Genomic DNA, 20478 nt, shown 5'->3' on the forward strand with positions numbered 1-20478 from the left:
CAAAAATGAATAAGACCTAGTCTCTAGACCTTCATAAATTCACTCTTCTAATTTGTAAATTGGAACTAACCATCTCAACTTGTCAAAAAGGTTAAGTATATGGCCACTCTTGGACAGAAATCTTCATTTAAAAAAAAAAATGTCTTTAGACCTGGCCAGTTTGGCTCAGGAGATAGAGCAATGTCCCATAAGACTGAAGGGTCCCAAGTTTGATTCAGGTCAAGGGCAGGTACCTCAGTTGCAGGCTCGATTCTGGCCCTGGTCTGGGACCTGAGTGAGAGGCAACCAATTTATGTATCTCCCCCTTCCACTCTCTCTAACAATCAATGGGAAAAATATCCTCAGGTGAGGATTAACAACAACAACAACAAAACAAAAACAAAAACAAACTCTGTTTTCATTGATTTCAGGAGAGGGAGAGATACAAACATCAATGATGAGAATCATCTATCACCTGCCTCCTGGCAGGCCCCCTACTGGGGATGGAGCTTGCAACCCTTGCCTGTGCCCTGACCGGGAATCTAACCACGACCTCCTGGTTCCTGAGGCAACGCTCAACCACTGAGCCACTCCAGCGGGGCCAGAAATCTTCCTTTTCCAACCCGTATCCACAAGTTTGTTTATGCTTATTTAGTTTAATCCTCTCTATATCTGCTCATAGTAACTCAAGGAAAAGGAATCAAATCATCTAATCCAATCCCTATAATTTCATATTTATTTCCACCAAGATTTCGGGAGCCAAGGGATCCGGCTGCAGCCTAATAATAACTCACGATCTTCAAGAGTTTCACCCAGGGCCCCGGGACAGCACTGCAGCCCCGGGTGGCTCGTCGGCCAACGTCAGTAAAACCATGACGCGGGGGGCGCCCTTTCCGCTGTCCCCTGCAGGCTGCTCCCACCCGCAGGGTTTGCAAGGCCACGTGCCCTGCCTAACCCGCGCAAGATCCTTCTCGCACGTCCCCTGGAGGAGGCGGTGGGGAAAGGCTGCTGGCGCGAGGCGCTTCTCCCACTTTTTCCGGGGCGGGAGGGAGAGCTGGGAGCGGGCCGGGGCAACCCCCCGGACGGCCTCGCCTGGAGCCTTTCTCGGGGATGGAACGCCCGCCCCGCTAGGGAGGGGCGGTACCCCGCGCCGAAGGGGCCTGCGTTGGCGCAGAGGTGCCGGCAGGGGGCGCGGGCGCCGGGCCACCCCCGGGGCTGGAGGCCGGTGGTCCCTCCCAGGCCGGAGAGCGGAGCCGCGCGGCCCGATCCCCTGCCCCCACCCTCACCTCGTCACCTCCCGCCCTCGCGGCGCAGGCGCGGAGCGGGGCGGTGAGTGTGGTCGCGGAGCTGGGCCGGGGACCCGGCGGGCCGGGTGTGGGGCGCGCGGGAGGGAGCGGGGCCGGCCCGGCGGAGCGCCAGGACCTGAGCGGCGCCGCCCGCCACCCGGTGCCCGCGGGCGGGGCTGCGCGGCCCCTCCGGCCATCCCCGCCGCCGCCTGGGAGCGGCGCCCCGGCTGACCCGCGGGCCCGGGGACGGGTGAGTGCTGGAGGGGCGGCCGGGCGGCGCGGGGCTGCTGCGGGGCGCCGCGTGCGGGCGCAGCTCCCAACCCCGGGAGGCAGGAAAGGCCGGATGGCGGCCGGGAAGCCTCGACGCTGCCTTCGTTTCCCGGCGGGATGGCGGTCCCCTCCCCCATCGCGAAGCAGTTCCACCCCCCGGGGACGCCGCCACCCGGCTCCCCGGGGCCCCCGCTGCGTTTCCCCCGCGGGCCCCTTAGTGTCGGGGCTTAGGAGTCCCCGCTAGTCGCCGGGCCCAGGCGGGGCCGTGCGTGGCTCGGGTGGAGGCGGCGGGGGCCGGGCGGGTCCTGCGGCTTCTGGCCGACGCCGTAGGTGCCACGCTGGCCGCGGGCCCCGCCAGGCGGCAGGGCGACCCTCCGGCCGCGCACCCCCGAGCTCGCGCCTGGAGCGCGGCCGCAGCGAGCAGGCGTCGGCCGGGCTCTGCAGCCGGTGGTATACGCCACTCTTTGGGGTGCTTATACACCCCTTTTGATTTTGGGGGCTTTGGTGTGTGTGTTTCGGTACAACCGAGGGATACGAGTAAGTTGAAGCAGTCTATCTCTTTGCAGAGGCAAAGACGGACACAAGTTGGACATATAAGTGGGTTCTAATTCAAGCTCTCCTGCAACATTTTTGTGTTTAAATTCACTTAAAACCGGGAAAACATCTACTTATTTTTAAAGTATGTTTTCATTGATTTTTTTTTTTTAGAAAGAAGGAGAGGAAGGGAGAGGGATCTAGAGAGAACCGTCGTGGAGAGAAACATCCTGACCAGCTGCCTCCTGCTCGCCTCCTACTGGGGACCAAACCCTCAGTCCGGGCACGTGTCCCCACCGAGAATCCTAGTGACCCCCTGGCTCCTAGGTCAACGCTCAACCACTGAGCCGTAGGGGCTGGGCCATTTAATTATTTTTAAATGAAGGCGGAAAAGAACGTGGTTTTAAAACTTTAGTATAAGAATGTAGCTTTTTATTGTACATGCTTGTTTTATTTTTATACTAATTAGGAACAGGATATTTACATTGCCTGAAAGGCCTTTAAAAAAGGCGGTGCCTATTATGTGTAGTCTGTTTTGTGGGTAGATATTCTCATTGTTGAAAAAGAGTGAGAGTGGAGGGAAGGGGAGAGAGCGAGACATTGTTTGGTTGCCTCCCGCAGGCACCAGACCGGGGCCAGTAATCGAACCTGCAACCTAGGTACATGCCATTGACTGGGAATTGAACCCAAGACCCTTCGTCTGCTAGCCGAGAGTCTAAACACTGAGCAAAGTTGGCCACGGCCTGACAGGTATTTTGTAAGTTGCTTTTTAAAATCGTTTCTTGTGGCATGATCTCATTTTTGTACATGTAAATTAACGTATGCCTTAGAATAGAAAAATGTCTAGAAGTCTATACACCAAAATGTTAATAGTGTTTTTTCTGGGTGTATAGATTCTAGGTGACTTGATTAATTTAAAAATGTTTTTCTAATTTTCCGGCAGTGACATGTACCTATAGATTGATTCAGAATCTTCCCCATGAGGTGAGGACTAGTGAGCAAATGCTTATATGACGTCCCTAAGTAAAAGCTAAACTTCTTCATCTGGGCAGTTGTGCATACAAAAAGCACATGAAAACATTTGCTGAAATAAAGGATGGTTAAAAATGTTTGGTCTTGAGTGGGCATTTTACCACCTCACTGAAAGGAGGTCTGATAAACGTTTAGATACTGTTCAGCATTAAGTAGGAGTCAAATCTTTCTCTGATCAAGGTGATCCTATTTCACCTAATAGTCTGAATCCAGACCAGCTTGCAACATTAATTTTAACGCCATCCTCGGTTTCCTTTTCTTTTTTATTCTTCATTCGAAAGCATTTGAAGTGGATTGTGAAGTAAAAAGAGGCTACTTGAACATGTTTTGGCTGCCAATTTTCAGTGTTTTCCCAGCTACCTGTAGAGCATTCAGAACATGAAGTATAGAGCTTTTAGCTGTTTAAATTTTGGAAGTGTAAAAAAGACATATTAAGTCTTGAAATGTTGGTTTATTACATAAAAAATGAAAACAATGTTTTTTTTACTTTTGAATGCACTTGATTGGGATGGGCTCAAGAAATGCTATTTTGTTAGGTGAGGCATTTTATATATATTGATATCATTTCTATATATCTCATGATCGTCAGTTTCTTTGGGTGATTCCCTTCCCCCTTCTCTGAATTGGTGGCTGAGTAAGAACTGGAAGCAAGATGTAACTTGCTGGTAGCAGAGATTGACAGTGAAGATTTACTCACACAGTTAGCTGTTCAAAACCCATGTTTTTTTTATCTCTGGTTCTGCCACTTAGTTGACTTTTACTGAGACTGTTTGATCATCAGTAATATTGAGTTGGTTTAGTAGTAGCTCCTCTATGTACCTCACAGCATTGTTGTGAAGATTAAATAAAATAAGGGTTAAGAAAATTCTTAATAAACTAAAAAGCACTACTTATTACCATATGATGACATCCCCTGTGGTGCTGATATACCCAGGACTTTGTGAAGCAGCAAAAATAATGTGTGCCTCAATTTCTTACCACTAATGATTTTGAGAGAGTGTAGTGGATTTTGCATATCACAGGATTAAATAAGATAAGGCATAGCCTGGTACATAATTGGTGCTCATTAAGTGATCATTATTCTTCTATTGGTAAGTAATCTATAAGGACTTAAATAGTAAAAGTCTGGTATTTGCTTTTATTACGGCTGAATAAATTTATGCAGAATTGCATTCCTATTTTGGTGTTAAGATTTAGCTTTAGAAGGTAAATTCATTCAAAGAAATATGATACATTTACATATACTCACATATTTAGCAATATATAATTTTGAGTACTTAAATACAGTATATTCAAAAGAATATTATACTTGAATTAATTCTGTATAACTTTCCAATTGATTAAAGATCTTGGTACCATTCTTGAGTCTCAGAAATGAACTACATTGTGATTTATATCATATTTTTCCTACAGGTACTTTTTACCAACTGTGAAAACTTCGCTGTAATTCAATTTTCCTCACTTCCATATTAAGAACTATATCAGTAAGTGGAATGTGGCAAAACGAATGAGTCAATTTTATAACAGTCCATGAGAATTTAATTATACATTGGTTATTGTCATACATGTTTTGTTCTCAGTAGATTGTTGAAGGTGCCTCATAAGTAAGAAAAGGGTTTTTTTGTTGAAAATTATATTTTGAGCTTCAATGTAATGGATATTTTTCCTGGAAGCCAGGGAATCAATACAGATTTGTGAAAATATATATTTTTAAGGGATCATATTCACCTTTTGCTTGAAAACTATATCAAAATTTTCCCAGTTTTAAAAAATGCACCTGTTTCATTCTTAATATGGTATCATAGGCACAATTTATTTTTTATAAAAAAGTAATTTAAGCATAAGGCTTATTGTAATTATCCAATTCTCACAATTACATCAACACTTGAAAAAGAGTTCTCAAACTCAAGAAGAAGGAAAAAAACACAAAAATTTGTGTCTTGCCTTTAAACTTGATTAGAAAAATAAATTTAAAATATAAACAGAAGCATTTTTTTAACATTTCTCTTATGAAGTAGGTTTTCAGGTGGCACACACATTTCTTATTGCCAATCATTTCTTTGGTTAGAAGGAATTTTTATAACAATAGTAACAATAGTTATTTGTGACATATTTGTTAAATTTTTTCATTTTTAGATTGAAAAGATATGAATGAATACCCTAAAAAAAGAAAAAGGAAGACTTTACACCCTTCTCGTTATTCAGGTTAGTGAATTATTTTAAAGTTGAGCCATGGATTAATTTCCATGCAATTGTATTCCAATCTATTTTCTCATAAATGATCGGATAAAAGTTATATATCTGAATCAATTTTTAAATAAGAGAAAATTTTAAATAAATTCTCTGAGTATAAATTCTTCTTTGTCTACCACGTGTTAGGTACACATTAGAACTTAAAGACATTTAATCCTCACAACTTCAGGGTTTATAGATATTTAAAATTAAATATCAAAGGTTGGATACTTATACAGCATAATTGAAATTTGTCTGTGTGCTTCCCAACCTTGTGCTTAAGCACAACAATAACCTTGTTAGAAGATATTTTGCGCATTGTGAAAAAATTTTTATTCTATATATTAATTTCAGAAATGTGAACTTTTATTTTGATTTTGTAATGTTAGAACCTTTAGTTGAGGTTAACTCTGCTGTCTTGGAGGTATTTAAAAGAGGTCTTGCCAGGCTGGCATGGCTCAGTGGTTGAGCATTGACCTATGAACCAGGCGGTCACGGTTCGATTCCCCGTCAAGGCACATGCCCAGGTAGTGGGCTTGATCCCCAGTGTAGGGCATGCAGAAGGCAGCCGATCAATGTTTCTCTCTCATCATTGATGTTTCTATCTCTCTCCCTTTCCCTTCCTCTCTGAAATCAATAAAAAAAATATTTTTTTTAAAAAGGAAAAGAGATCTTTGTGGTCATCTGTACTATACCTCACATGTACAGTACTTGGAACAATCTCAGGCATACCTGTTAGCGCACCCAACCTACACTTTCTTCATATCTAAGGAAATTAAATCTGGTTTACTACTTACTGACCCCTCCCAGACAAGACTTGAAATGACTATATTCAGAAGCCCTAACTGGTCCACCATTTTTCCTATTCATTAATGCTTTTTTTGTACTTCAGAGAATGTCTTCTTGGAGTTAATTTAGGTTTTGGGGTGTTCTTTAATTTTGTTTTGTTTTTGCAATTAACACATTAATTGCATATTTTTATTTTGTGGGATTTAGACAGGTATCTTTATACCTATGCTTCAGAGTATTATATTTTTATATTGTATAATTTGTATAATGTGGTTCTTTCAAAACTCAATGTTAATATCAGGTCTGAAATATAAAAGCTATCAGAATTGAGGGAACTGTTACTTTATTACAGATACTATAAATATTTATATATGTTGGATAAAGGGGTGGCTGTCATTTAATGTATATGTGTTTACTGTGCTTGAAATTTTTAAAATTTTGTTTTATGTTCAGATTCCTCTGGAATAAGCAGAATTGCAGATGGATTCAGTGGAATTTTTTCTGATCATTGTTACAGTGTCTGTTCTATGAGGCAACCAGACTTAAAATATTTTGACAACAAAGGTATATCTAATATTTTCCAAAATATTTTTTCTTTAAATTACTTTTATAATCATTTCTTACTTATTTGAAAATGTGGGTGAGTTATGATTTCAAAATGGGCAAGTGTTTAAATTTGTCTAAATGTAAGAAAACTATTTTTTTTGTAATAAAGCAAGTAAGTGAATTTTAATTTTTAACATTATTTCAGATATATAATAAAAAGTACATTTTCCTAAATCTATTTTAGTTCGCTAGGAATTGGTGGCAAAGCAGGAGTGATGCAGAGTTGGGAGTATTATGGTTAAAAGTTAAGAATAGTGTTATACATGGTTCTTTCAACTATACCTTTCAGTCTGGAGGACTAATGGAAGGAAAGAACAGAGAGTAAAGGATTTGGTCGTTTTCAATCTTTCATCTTCTGTTGGCTTCTCGTTTCTAGAGCATTGAATGAATGATAACAACTTGGGTTTGTTTTCTCTCTCCTCTGTAACCATCAAAATTCTCAGTTTTCTTGAGCTCCTGTTACAGACACAGAAACATAAATTACTAAAAATAATATGGAGTCAGAGACATCAGTATGAACTCATGTTTGGCTTCATATAGACACATGTAACATACAGAAATATTTATAGGTATGTTTATACAAATGTGGTGGTATACACAAACATATATTTTTTGTTTCATTGTCTGAGAGGGCATAAAAAATGACACCCAGTAGCAGTGAGCACATCTAGTGTTGGGATCTTGGTGGCTAGTATCATTCTCCAATGAAAGGAATTAGGGCTTCTTGGAGAAATGCCTACTGCTTACTGACCCCTCCCAGACAAGACTTGGGAAGAAACAAATTCCTTGTACAGAAGAATTCCAAATTATTTATGTAGATAAATTGGAGCTGGGCTGAGGGGATAAAAGCTTATTCAAATTCAGTAACATTAAAAAGTGTGTTCTACTCCAAATGGGGCATGGAAGCAAAAGCATTTGCTTATTTGGACAGATTTTTTGTGTGTCTGTGATATACATAACATCTTCAAATCGAAGTCGTTATTCCTGTTGGAATTCAAAATTATATTTAAAATATTTGGTACTTTGTGTTACAATATTTAACATTTAATTTAATACTTTGATATAAACAATAAGTTTTTCCAAATTTCTCTTTACAGATGATGATTCTGATACAGAGACATCGAATGATCTGCCAAAATTTACAGACGGAGTCAAGGCCAGAAACAGAAATCAGAACTATCTGGTTCCCAGTCCCGTACTTAGAATTCTAGACCACACTGCCTTTTCTACAGGTTAGTAAGTAATAGCATTTGCATATTCTTATAGATCATTGAAGAGATAATGCATAAAATAAATTTTTGGCAGTTATTTATTAGGTAGGTTTTATTTAGTAATAGTAATAATAAGCTTGTTTTATTTTTCAGAAAAATCTGCCGATGTTGAAATTTGTGATGAGGAGTGTGACTCACCTGAATCACTAAACCAACAAACTCCAGAGGAGAGTCCTATAGAAGTTCACACTGCTGAAGACGTTCCAATTGCTGCAGAAGTGCATGCAATTTCTGAAGATTACGATTTAGAGACAGAAAACAATTCCTCTGAGAGTCTCCAAGACCAAACTGATGAAGAGCCACCAGCTAAACTTTGCAAAATTCTTGATAAGAGCCAAGCTCTGAATGTGACTGCCCAGCAGAAATGGCCTTTGCTGAGAGCTAATAGCAGTGGCCTCTATAAATGTGAACTTTGCGAGTTCAACAGCAAATATTTTTCTGATTTAAAGCAGCATATGATCCTGAAGCATAAGCGTACAGATTCAAATGTGTGTCGAGTGTGCAAGGAAAGTTTCTCTACCAACATGCTTCTGATCGAACATGCCAAACTGCACGAAGAGGATCCCTACATTTGTAAATACTGTGATTATAAGACAGTAATTTTTGAGAACCTTAGCCAGCACATTGCCGACACCCATTTTAGTGATCACCTTTATTGGTGTGAGCAGTGCGATGTACAGTTCTCCTCAAGCAGTGAGCTCTACCTGCATTTCCAGGAGCACAGCTGTGATGAACAGTACTTGTGTCAGTTCTGTGAACATGAAACAAATGATCCAGAAGACTTGCATAGCCATGTGGTAAATGAGCATGCATGTAAATTAATAGAGTTAAGTGACAAATATAACAATGGAGAGCATGGACAGTACAGCCTCCTGAGCAAAATTACTTTTGACAAATGTAAAAACTTCTTTGTATGTCAAGTATGTGGTTTTCGGAGTAGACTTCATACAAATGTTAACAGGCATGTTGCTATTGAACATACTAAAATTTTTCCTCATGTTTGTGATGACTGTGGCAAAGGCTTTTCAAGTATGCTAGAATATTGCAAACATTTAAATTCACATTTATCTGAAGGGATTTATTTATGTCAATACTGTGAATATTCAACAGGACAAATTGAAGATCTTAAAATTCACCTAGACTTTAAGCATTCGGCTGACTTACCTCATAAATGTAGTGACTGCTTGATGAGGTTTGGAAATGAAAGGGAATTATTAAGTCACATTCCAGTCCATGAGACAACTTGATTATTCTCTTTAACTTCCATAATGTTAATGTAAAATAATAAATACAACATTTTTGGAGATGTTAAGGATGATTTTAAACAATTTATGAGAACTGCCTTTAACAAGCAAGATTTTTAATTGCCCAATTCTTTTGGCATGGCTACATTTTTCAGTATATGGATGTATCCAAAATATGATATTTTCAGTGCATGGTAGCGCATAATTTTAACCACTTGGGGTTTATTATCCTGTGCATGTGCTCTGATTTCATGAATGGTTAAGAATCAGATGTACTAAAAATACTAGACTTGTTTTCCTTCCATAACCATTGGTGCTGTTAACTTTTTAAAACTCAAGACAAGCTTAGTTTTTCATGTATGAAGACGTCAAAGTACTGCAGTACCAAAACTAAAATGTAACATAATATACAATTAAGTCTACTGGTACTCCCATTAATAAGAACCCAGACCCTCCTTTTGCATTCCCCATCAGTAATTATCCCCAGGGCTCTCCATCCGAGTGATTCTTTTAGTAACACTAGAAGGCCAGTGTTATTGGCAGTCTTTTTTTTTTTTTTTTTACTTCTCACTTTATTTTAGTCCTTATATATATTAAATGGTGTATATATGTTCAAGAAGTTAAGGTGGAGGGTGGGGAGGAACTGGTAAGGGATTAGACAATGAAAAAATAACATTTCATAATTCTTAACCTGTTCACATTTCATTTTCAGTTATACAACTGCAAAGTCATGTCCAAATTTTTTATTTCCATTTACTTGTTGACTGAGAAATTCCACTGAAATATTAACACAGAATTAGGAAGATCTAATCGATAAGGGGTTGCTGGCATGATAACGTACAGATTACTTTTGGTAAAGGTAAAATAATCTTAGCTCTATATTAGTTTCCTGTGGCTGCCATAGGAAACTAATATAACAAATTATCACAAACTGTGTGGCTTAAACAACAGTAATGCATTGTCTCAGTTTTAGAGCCTAGAATTTGAAATGTTGGCATAGTTTGTTCCTTCTGAGAGCTGTGAGGGAAGGATCTGTTTTGAGCCCCTCTCCTTGGCTTGTAGATGGACATTCTCATGTTCTCATGGTGTTCTCCCTATATGCAAGTCTGTCTCCAAATGTCCCCTTTTTACAAAGACATCAGTCATTTTGGATATGGTAAAGACCAATATCCCCAAATAAGGCCAAATTTTGAGGTACTGGGGCCTACGACTTCAACATATGAATTCTGAGGAAGGAGGGAGACACAATCACCACAATTCAAAAGCAGCTTCTTAAATAGTATCAAGAAGGTAAAATTTTGCATATCACTGGCTTCAAATTTAATAAAAACTGCAGCTAACAATATTGTTCAGGAATATAGATACAGTTGAAGAAACCAATTTATGACCTATGGTTTTTCCACTTCAAAAACAATGGGAATTTAATCTATTTTGAAAATGTTGGCAGCAAAAAGTACTTTTAGAACCAATCATTTGTTTCTCTAATGTTTTGTCATGTATGTATATCTGTATTCTTACAAACTGCCATCCCATCTGATTATAACTTTCCAGGCAAGGCTGTCTCATACAAATGTTTTTTAGAAGACTTAAAATTATAAGTTTAAATTAGAAACCATCTCATCTAAACCCTCTGGTTTTCTAAGTTTCTTGTATAAATAGAAACTTAGGTTGTTGTTGGGTCAAGGACACAAAACCATTAGAGCAGACAGGAGGGAATCCAAGTTCTTTGGCTTCTGGTCTAATGTTTCCATTACACTATGTTACATAAAAATCTAAGCTTTGTCCTTGGGTATTTTTCATGGCTATTTAACCTAGCCATTCAGCTGCCTTCTTGGTAATTCTGTTTTTACACTTTTTTGGTATACATCAAGCTCCAGGAATTTGATTTTCAGGAAACAAACCTTAAATAAGTAATGCCTTATTGGTTTTGTAAAATTCTGTAACTTATTGCTTTACTTTGATCAGGTATTAGTAATCAAATTTAAAAAGACTGTCATGAAACTAAACATAGTAAATCCAAGTTTTAAAAACATATAAACATTTTGTATTTTTGATGAATCTGCAGCTTGAAGTGACATCCCACTGACTGCTTGTCCCAATAAAAACTTTTGGCTTTGATTCAGCTTTCAAATAAGTCTGTGACTGACTATAAATTGCTGATGTAGCTGGTTTATATTTTACTTAAAGGACTTCTTTGGAAAATCATACCTAAAATGAAAATTTTCTAACTACTTTTGGGTTTTTTCTCAAAATGGCATTTCCACTGTACTCTGACTTGAACCACAATTCAAGTATGAATGTTTTTTATTAGTACTACAATAGAATTCTTGTCAGTGATCAGTAGTGAAAGGTCTTTTCTTGCTGTTTTTATCTCCACCTTGCAATGAGTTACTACTTTTGAAATCCCAAAGCATTTCTCTTGTACTCCAAAATTTCGAGGTCATTGTGCACTACTCAAAAGACTCTCCCTATTGTAAATTTGCCAGTTTCACTATTTTCAATCACCTTTCTTAGGTTTCTTTGAATGGACATCATCACATAATAGTTCCTCAGTTCCACTGGGCCTGTAGCAGGTTATTAGGTGGTTGCTGAATTGTTGGCAGGCATAGTATATAAAGGCTTTTCTTTTTCAACAGATTAACACTATTCCTAATTTTTAAATCTGATTTACAAATAATTGAATTATTGAATTCCTTACATTTAAAATTAATGAAGGGACGTAAGAAAGATTGGAGAATGCAAAGGGGGTTAAGTGTGTTAACTGAGATGCACAAGAAAGGGGCAGGCAGGGCTGGTTTAAAACCTTTCACTAAAGAGTATAGGTCTGGGGCATGACTACCCACCATGACCTGCCCAGTTAGGACTCTATGATCAGATTACCCTGTGATGTTACTTTCCACAGAACCCCTTTTTTTGTCCACAAGAAGAAAAATACGTATTTATCCAGCTCTTACTATACGCCCAACACTGTTCTAAGCACTTTACATGATATTGACCCATTTTCACAACAAACAAGGTAGGTGTTATTAGCACTCCAATTTTATTGATGAAGAACCTCAGGCTCAGGAACTTGAAGCGGCTTCCCTTCAAAACGCCTATCAGCATAACCAATGGACACAGACAATGGGGGGGTGAAGGCCTGTGCTGGTGGCTGGGGGCGGGCTGGGAGAGGTCAATGGGGGGGGGGAGGGGAAGGAGACATATGTAATACTTTCAACCATAAAGAATTAAAAAACAAAACTGCATCTCCCTTGCCAGCTCTAAAGAAAGACATCCTCAGGAACGGTGTGGAGCCCCGTACAGACCAGCAGCAGCCACTCCCCAAGGATGTTAAGCCAACGACTCAGAATCTGCAGTTTAACAAGATCCCCAAGTGATTCCTCATTACAAAGTCTGAGAAGCAACAGACAAGGAAGCATCCATTTCCTGTTTCACCTCTAAAGTAATTCAACTCACAGCTGTGCTCCAAGCCCAGAAACCCCGTTCAGGGCAGACAGCAGTGGAGTGGCCAAAAGGCTTTCCTTTATTTCAGCAAGCGGGGACCCCTCGGGTCTGGCTGCTCCAACCCCACCTCACCCGACCTCCTCTCCGCTCTCCCTCCGTCAACCAGCCGCTGGCAGTTAGCTAAGCCTAGGCTGGGCCGAGGCGCGTCCGCTCGAAAGGGAGAATCGAGGGGAGGCTGGAGTAGGGGGAGGAGGGAAGGAAGGGTAAACGACAAATCATTCCCCTGGGAGCATGCTTTACCCACAACAAACCTTGCCTTCTGCCCGTAACAAAAATGGCGCCCGACGTCGGGGCACTTCCGGCCAGGGAGCCAAACAAATTCCGTCAGGGCGCGAGGCCGGAAGTTACCGCCCCCTTGGCACTCCTCCCGCCTCCCGGCCTGCCAGACCGGGATGAAGTGGACTGCGGGCTGCTGGCCGGGGTGCTGTGGCCGGTGACGGGTCGGAGCCAGGACCAGTGTGAGTGTCATCTGCCTTGGCCGCCGGCCGGGGTCCTTCGCCCGGGGTGACCTTCTGCGGCCCGGGACGGGGCGGGGAGTCGTGCGCGGGGTGCTCTGTGACGAGTCGCCGCCGCTGCCGCCGCCGCCGCGGTCCTGCGGGACAGGAGCGAGCGAGTGGAGCGGCGGGCGGGTCTGGGCCGAGGAGCCCGCGAGGCCGAAGCCCGGGAGGTGGGAGCCCGGTCCGGACGGCGCGCGGGGCGGCGGGGGTCTGGCCGCTAGCCCTGCCGGCGGGGTCCCGCGGCCGCGGTGCACGGCGTGGAAGGCCTTCCCCAAGGTAGGCGCTGTCCCCGGGATGGAGCGGGGCGCTGCCGTCGCCCTGCCTGTCCCACGCGGCTCCTCCGCTCGGTCGATTCCCGATCCTCAGCTTTCCTTATGCCCACTCTGCTCCATTACACACACACACACACACACACACACACACGATGGGTGTTTATTCTTGTGTGGTGTGTGTGTGTGTGTTTAGTGTCTTTTTCCTGAGGGGCTGTCGGGAAATGTTGTTCCCTTTAAACTTCTATTCCTGGAAGTTCTTGGTACTTGGGCAGGAAACGTCACTGCTCGCTTTAAGCCTTGCCCTTCTTAGTCGTCGCGACAACTACTGCTTTCTAAACCTCAGTGTTGAAGTATGGCCTTGGAATTTTATTTCTTCACTCTGCATAGCCACCTCCACCCACCCAGAGCTCCAGGTTGAGAAACTTAATCACTTACTGGTTGTGAGCTTGGCTTCTCTCTCACCCTGTTCCTGATACGCTTAAGAGTCGTCGCAGGTAGTCGCAGTTTAGCCACAGTTCGTTTCATCTTCGCCAAAGGGAAATAGAGTAGAAATTGCAACCAAGATTTTGGCCAATGGCCTTCACTTATTTTAGGGGCATACTGCTCAAAAGCATCTCGAGTTGTCTGACTAAAACCCTTCTCTCCAACGATGATGAGAACAGTTTCGGCATTGGTTTTATTTCCTTGGGTAAGTTCATCAGTGTCGCTGGAAGGTGTCATTGATTTGCAGGTGTTTGTGATCCAGTTTAATTTGTGCCCTCCTAACTTTTTTTATTTTCTCCCTCCCAGTAGCAGAATGGCAGAAACCGCTTCTCCCCTGAAACGCTTTGTGCTGGCTAAGAAGGCAATCACTGCAATTTTTGACCAGTTACTGGAATTTGTTACTCAAGGTTCACATTTTATTGAAGGTTAGTTTCTCATAAGTTTTTCAAATAAAGGCTGTTGAAAATATACAGAGGGTGCACTATTCTTTCAGGCTTAGTTACTGAACACAAATATAGGGGCATTGTGGTATATGCCATGAGAGATACCGTAACAAATAAAACCCATTTTTGCCCTCCAGAGGAGGAAGATAAAATGGAATTATTAACAACTAAGAAATAAGTGCTTGTATGTGAGGTACTATCCTAGCACTTTATTATATTAACAAATTAAAAACTTAACTCATTTTATATTTATTATATAAAATAAATTAAATTTTAACTATAATTATTAACTCAAATCAGTAACACTAATAGCTTATTTAATCCTCATATCAACATTGAGACACAATTTTAATCACACTCATTTTACAGATAAAAAAGCCCAAGACGTGATCAGTTGGTTAGAGTGTCCTCCTCTACACCAGCAGGTTGTGGGGTCGATTCCCCGTCAGGGCACATGCCTAGATTTTGGGTTCAATCCCTAGTCAGGGCACATACAAGAGGCAGCCTATCAATGGTTTTCTCTCACATCAGTGTTTGTCTCTTTCTTCCTCTTTCCACAAAGCTAGTAAATGCCCAGACTAAAAATTAGGCAACCCACAGTTAGCCATTATACTTATCTTCTCCCCAACTCAGTAGTTAAGCCAAGATCTCAGGCCTATTTTAGTCTCTCAAATGAGGCTGGGATGCTGTGGGAAAGGACCAAAAAAGTCTTCCTAAAATGAATATAACTGTTCAAACAAAGGTGGATAGGAGTGGCTTGCTAGGGAATACTTGCCTTGGAGATAACTGTTGAAAACTTTTCCGGTTCGTAAGATTACACGACCTTCAAGGGTACAATGAAAAGGGAGGGATTCCAGAAACCTCTCCAGTGACAATTGGGACACATTCAATAGATTAGTAGAATCAAACTTTACTTTTCCCTCCTTACCCTCCCTCACCAGATTTTGAGCTCCTTGGGGGTAGGGATCATGCCTTATTATTGTGTCTCTATCACCAAGCCTTAACACAAGTCCAGTTTTGTTGGAGTGAGAAAAAAAGTACTGGTGTAGAACATTTATATTTACGGTTTGGGAAAAATTTGAACTGGAACAGTGACTTTGAATTGTATCTTATTCTAAAACAGTTGATAGGAAGTGAAGATAAAATTAAATATATTTTGTGTTACGAGCTAGTTATAAATTGAGTGTCATGCCTGGAGCTAGTGAATAGCAGCTTTAAAATCTGAATTCGATTTTACTGGTTTTAGAATCTCAGGGGAAAAAATGTTATGAAAATAGACAAAGCAAATCAGGAAGAATATAGAAGAACAAGAATAAAATGAAAAACAAAGGTGAATGTAATTGTACTTATTCATTTACTTAACTTTATTTACCAGACCCCACGTATTTTATTATTGCACTTGAAAAGTGTGATGAGATATGAAAGGCTTAAGTTGAATAGATGAGTACTGGGTAAGCTATATCATTGTTTTGTAACCAGAGAACCAGTGGGTCCGGGCTGCCTGTCACTACTTGAGCCAATTAAGTAGAGACAAGATTGAATTACATATGAGCGTTTATGCTGGCGGTATGGGAGAACAACAGGTCATCCACAAAAATCTGCTCTGCAGCCCCCATAAGACAGCTGCTTATATTGGGTAGGACAAAGATTACATGGGAAAGCAGGAATATAGGCATGGGGAAGTAAGCAAGGTGGGCTGGGGGGTGCAGAGAGGGGGCTGGAGTGGGACTCCATTGTTTTGACAAGATTGTAATCTTTCCTTGATATTAAGCAGTTCTTGAGTGAGGATGGACCACATTCCAAGGTTGACTCACAGGTCCCAGAGGCATACAACTCCCAGTCAGGTTAAAATGTGCTTTCTTTAATCAAAGCAAAACAATCAGGGTTAACAGAGCATGATTAATATTTCTTTTATTTCTTAGCTAGTCCCCAGTATTCTATTTCTACCCCTTAACAGTTTGTCTCCAGTTAGCCAAATGAATCTCCATGTTTTTGCCTGCAAAATTGAGATATAAAAATATAACTGTAAACATTTATAATTCTAAATAAAAACAAAACTGAAGGGCTTTTCTATTTTTCAAACCCAGGCTTATCCTTGGGGAAGGGGAGGTTGGGGCTGGGGTGGGATTCAATCTGCAGTTCTCTTTCATGTGAAATGAGTTGTTTTGGTCATCCCTGTGGGTAGCAGATAAGAAGTGATAAGGTAGCCAAGTCTTACCTAGCTTGGAGATCTTGAACCATGTCTTTGTTTCTTGGGGGGTATCCATTCAAATTTTACTCTTAACATGTGTATCCCTCTTCTCAGCTCAAGATTTGAAGATTCAGTCAGGATGGGATAATGATAGGTGCATATTCTACTTTCTCTGTTCAGATATTCATTTTTGTCTTAGTTGGCTGTTTGGTATTTTTGAGACCCAGATGAATAACAAATGTACCCTTTTGATTAGGCCCCTGTATGTCTTAATAATTTTGACATTCTTTTGGGCAGGATTCTTATGAACCATTGCAAGAAGGCATTCATCTTTTACCAAATATTCAGATATGGGCATTTTTACTTTTCAAATAGCATGTTAATATAGAACAGAGCCAAAATACATACATATCTTAGGTATTACATTATATAATTCTTAATATTCCTTTGTGTCACTTTTTCTAATACCTTTGCAATTTTGCAGCAACATACAGGAATTCAGAACTTGATCGAATAGCTACTGAGGATGATCTAGTAGAAATACGGGGGTATAAAAACAAGCTTTCCATCATTGGTGAGGTGCTGTCTCGGAGACACATGAAAGTGGCCTTTTTTGGCAGGTAATCCTTTATTTCTTCTCAAGGGTAGTTTCCAGAAACCACCTTTTTTTCTCATAGCCTCAGCTTTATTTCTGATGTTCCAGCAAGTGATATTTCTCCCACAACAGTTTCTGTCTGTGTTATGGTAAATATGTTAGCATGTAAGATAATTTGTTTATTTTAGTTCCTGATATAAAATGAAGCTATGGAGGTCAATCATATTTTTATTTATTTATTTATTTAATTTATTTTTTAAACATTTTATTGAATTTTTACAGAGAGGAAGGGATAGGGATAGAGAGCTAGAAACATTAACGAGGGAGAAACATCGATCAGCTGCCTCCTGCACACCCCCCACCGGGGATGTGCCCGCAACCAAGGTACATGCCCTTGACCGGAATCGAACCTGGGACGTTTCAGTCCACAGGCCGACGCTCTATCCACTGAGCCAAACCGGTTTCGGCCATATTTTTATTTTTTTAAGGATGCTCATATCTAAGAATTGACCAGTTATAGGAATAGAAATACAGCGCACCTGCTATGGCTCAGTGGTTGAGCATCAAACCATACATCAAGAGGTCGCTGGTTGGATTTCTGGTCAGGGCACATGCCTCGGTTTCCGGTTCAATCCCCAGCAGGGGGTGTGCAGGAGGCAGCCAATCTATGTTGATGTTTCTCTCTCATTGAAGTTTCTACCTCTTCCTCTCCCCTCCTCTAAATTCAATAAAAACATTTTTAAAAAAGAATAGAAATGCAGATAATAATATACATAATTGTGACTTACTCTTTTAATAACCTTTTGCACTTGGATGTCGAGTGTGACTCGACACGGTTAGCATTAGAATAAAGGAATCGAGAAAAAAGCAAGCGAGTACAAAGGGTTAAGCTTCTGTTGATTGTCAGGTATGTCTTCTGAAAGGATTCTCAGCCCCATGATTCCCAGAGAGTAGGAAGTGCCAGATTTTTTTTCTTTTGTTGTTTTTTGTTTAAGAATAATTTTAATACAAGGTATTATGCAGAGAATTAATTAAGCTTTTTTTGTTGTTGTTAATCCTCACTTGAGGATATTTTCCCATTGATTTTTAGGGAGAGCAGAAGAGGGAAAGACAGAGAGAAACATTGACTGGTTGCCTCCTGCATGAGCTCCAACCAGGGCACGGGCTGGGGAGGAGCCTGCAACCCATGGTACGTGCCCTTGAATGGAATCGAACCCGGGACACTTTGGTCCACAGGCCAACACTATCCACTGAGCCAAACCGGCTAGGGTGGAAGTGCCAGTACTTAATGTAACCCGTTGGAGTGATAAAGGGATCTCTGCCGCAGCTTCTGCATTCATTCAAGGATCATTTGTTAACTACCTAAGTACCATGCACTCTGTTGGGCACCAGGGATGCAAAGACAAATGACTAGCTCATACTTGGTGATCAAATATGTGCTATGTACCAATAGAGCCATTTATGTACTCACTACACCTCATATGCCTTCTAAGCTATTTCTCATCTTAGGGCTTTAGATGAATAGGAAACTTGCAATTTCCTATTCATAGAATTCTCTTTGTGTTGTACTGTATGTCTGGCTCCTTCTCTCTCTTCAGATCTCATCCTCAATGTTACTACCTTAGAAACCTTTCCTATTCACTGTTAAATATTCCTTCTTGGTTATTCTCTACTAAATCACCCTGTTTATGTCCTTTAAAACAGTGTTACAGCGCTCTGTTATTTTTGTTTTACGTTTTTATTGTCTGCTTCTCCCATTTAATCATATATTCTCAAGGCCTTTGAGAGTTAAGGATGAGGTAGGTCTATTAAAGAGGCCTTACCCCAGGTTAAGGTGGAGTAAGAGTGGGAAGCAAAGGGCCTTCTAGAGCAGCGGTCGCCAACCTTTCGGACCTCACGGACCACCAGTTGGCGACCACTGTCCTAGAGGGTGATGCCTTACTTGTCCTACTTGAGAAGGAGAAATAGGTGTTAGTTGTGGATTTAAGGACATGGGACATTAGACCACATTTTGGGCTGGGTAGTGTCATAGAATTTGGGGCTATGATTTCAAATTACCCCAAGAAGCAAGAAGTAGAAGGCAAGGATAGCTTTATGGGAAAGGCAGGATTTGTTTTCCTCTACTGTATCTTTCTGAAATGTACATTGCTAATATTTGTATAAGTTATCAACTCTTTCATGAAAAATGTCATCTGATAAAATTTTAACAAAATTTGAATTCTAGAAAAGTCAGTCTTAGACCCAGTGAAAGAACAAAGTTTTTACTGTTATGTTTTGTTTTTCATGATTTTGCATATTCATTCTTCAGGACAAGCAGTGGGAAGAGCTCTGTTATCAATGCAATGTTGTGGGATAAAGTCCTCCCCAGTGGGATTGGCCATACAACCAATTGCTTACTGAGTGTTGAAGGAACCGATGGAGATAGAGCCTATCTTATGACAGAAGGATCAGATGAAAAAAAGAGTGTGAAGGTATTACATTTGACTTAGCAACATAATGTATCTTAAACCATGCCCTAGTTCTTTAAAAGGGAATTAAAAGATGTCTGCCTTGCTGGGGATGGAAGAAGCGTTAATGTCTGTTCATGGCTTTTAAACCATCAGTAATATTTTAAATTCTTTAAAATTCTTTTGTTTCAGAGTTAAATTACTGGGATAAGAAATCCTATCCTTAACTTAAATGTAGGTTAATAAAAGATAAAAGCTTACTAAGTTTTTGCCTGACCCAAGTGGCTTAGTTGGTTGAGTGGCCTCCTGTGCACTCAAAGGTTGCCGGTTCAATTTCCAGTTAGACCACATACCTGGGTTATGGGTTCGATCCCTTGGGGCATATATGGACCTACAGAAGGCAATCAATTGTTGATTTTTCTGTCTTTCTCCCATTCCCTCTCCCTTTCTTTCTCTAAGTATGTCCTCAGGTAAGGGTTTGTTTGTTTTTGTTTTCTTTTTTAAAAAAAGCTTACTAAGTTTTTAAAATAATGTCCCAATGAAAAGTTGAAGTCTTTTTAAAGAAAATTTTCTTTCATAAATTTCTTAATGGATTCAGTACCACTAGATTCCTTCAGCTAAAAACTATAAAATAAAAAAATTGGATATAAGAGTTGACTGGAATGAGAGCTATTGGTTAAAGGCATTGTTTCTCACTTCAGTCACTTTTTCTTGTCTTTTTTTTTTTTTAATATATTTTTATTGATTTCACAGAGGAAGGGAGAGGGGCAGAGTGATAGAAACAGAGAGAGAGAATCATTGAT

The 20478-nt window shown here is 40.7% G+C and overlaps 2 protein-coding genes across 9 annotated transcripts in view; both read left to right on the forward strand.

Annotated features, from left to right (window-relative positions):
• The first annotated feature begins 1179 nt into the window (after nucleotides 1–1179).
• Nucleotides 1180–11371, forward strand: ZNF639 (zinc finger protein 639). Of its 7 annotated transcripts, none has more exons than XM_079766763.1 (7): nucleotides 1194–1308; nucleotides 2691–2826; nucleotides 4515–4585; nucleotides 5238–5306; nucleotides 6576–6686; nucleotides 7826–7960; nucleotides 8093–11371. In XM_079766763.1, exons 4-7 carry the CDS (start codon nucleotides 5249–5251, stop codon nucleotides 9244–9246), a joined length of 1458 nt encoding a protein of 485 aa, XP_079622889.1. In that variant the 5' UTR covers nucleotides 1194–1308; nucleotides 2691–2826; nucleotides 4515–4585; nucleotides 5238–5248; the 3' UTR covers nucleotides 9247–11371. The 7 variants fall into 7 exon arrangements, with proteins under 7 accessions (XP_079622891.1, XP_079622889.1, XP_079622887.1 ...); XM_079766761.1 differs by having other exon boundaries at nucleotides 2691–2819; XM_079766760.1 differs by lacking the exon at nucleotides 1194–1308 and adding an exon at nucleotides 1320–1515.
• Nucleotides 11372–13106: 1735 nt separating this feature from the next.
• MFN1 (mitofusin 1) overlaps nucleotides 13107–20478 on the forward strand; it is a 36777-nt gene continuing 29405 nt past the window's right edge. Inside the window, exons 1-4 of one of the 2 annotated variants that reach the window (XM_079766243.1) lie at nucleotides 13107–13205; nucleotides 14306–14424; nucleotides 17118–17253; nucleotides 19537–19699. In XM_079766243.1, the coding sequence (XP_079622369.1) occupies nucleotides 14313–14424; nucleotides 17118–17253; nucleotides 19537–19699 (411 nt within the window). In that variant the 5' untranslated portion in view covers nucleotides 13107–13205; nucleotides 14306–14312. The remainder of the gene's footprint in view (nucleotides 13206–14305; nucleotides 14425–17117; nucleotides 17254–19536; nucleotides 19700–20478) is intronic. The other variant, XM_079766244.1, reaches the window with a different exon arrangement.

This window comes from Cnephaeus nilssonii, assembly GCF_951640355.1.
Source record: "Cnephaeus nilssonii genome assembly, chromosome: 3".
NCBI lineage: Eukaryota > Metazoa > Chordata > Mammalia > Chiroptera > Vespertilionidae > Cnephaeus > Cnephaeus nilssonii.

What these genes read in the sequence shown, in the direction of transcription:
- ZNF639 (XM_079766765.1), top strand. Translation starts at nt 5,249, where the DNA reads ATGAATGAATACCCTAAAAAAAGAAAAAGGAAGACTTTACACCCTTCT. An exon ending in AAAATATTTTGACAACAAAG is followed by an intron (nt 6,687 to 7,825) that starts GTATATCTAATA and finishes TTCTCTTTACAG; the next exon opens with ATGATGATTCTGATACAGAG. An exon ending in CCACACTGCCTTTTCTACAG is followed by an intron (nt 7,961 to 8,092) that starts GTTAGTAAGTAA and finishes TTTATTTTTCAG; the next exon opens with AAAAATCTGCCGATGTTGAA.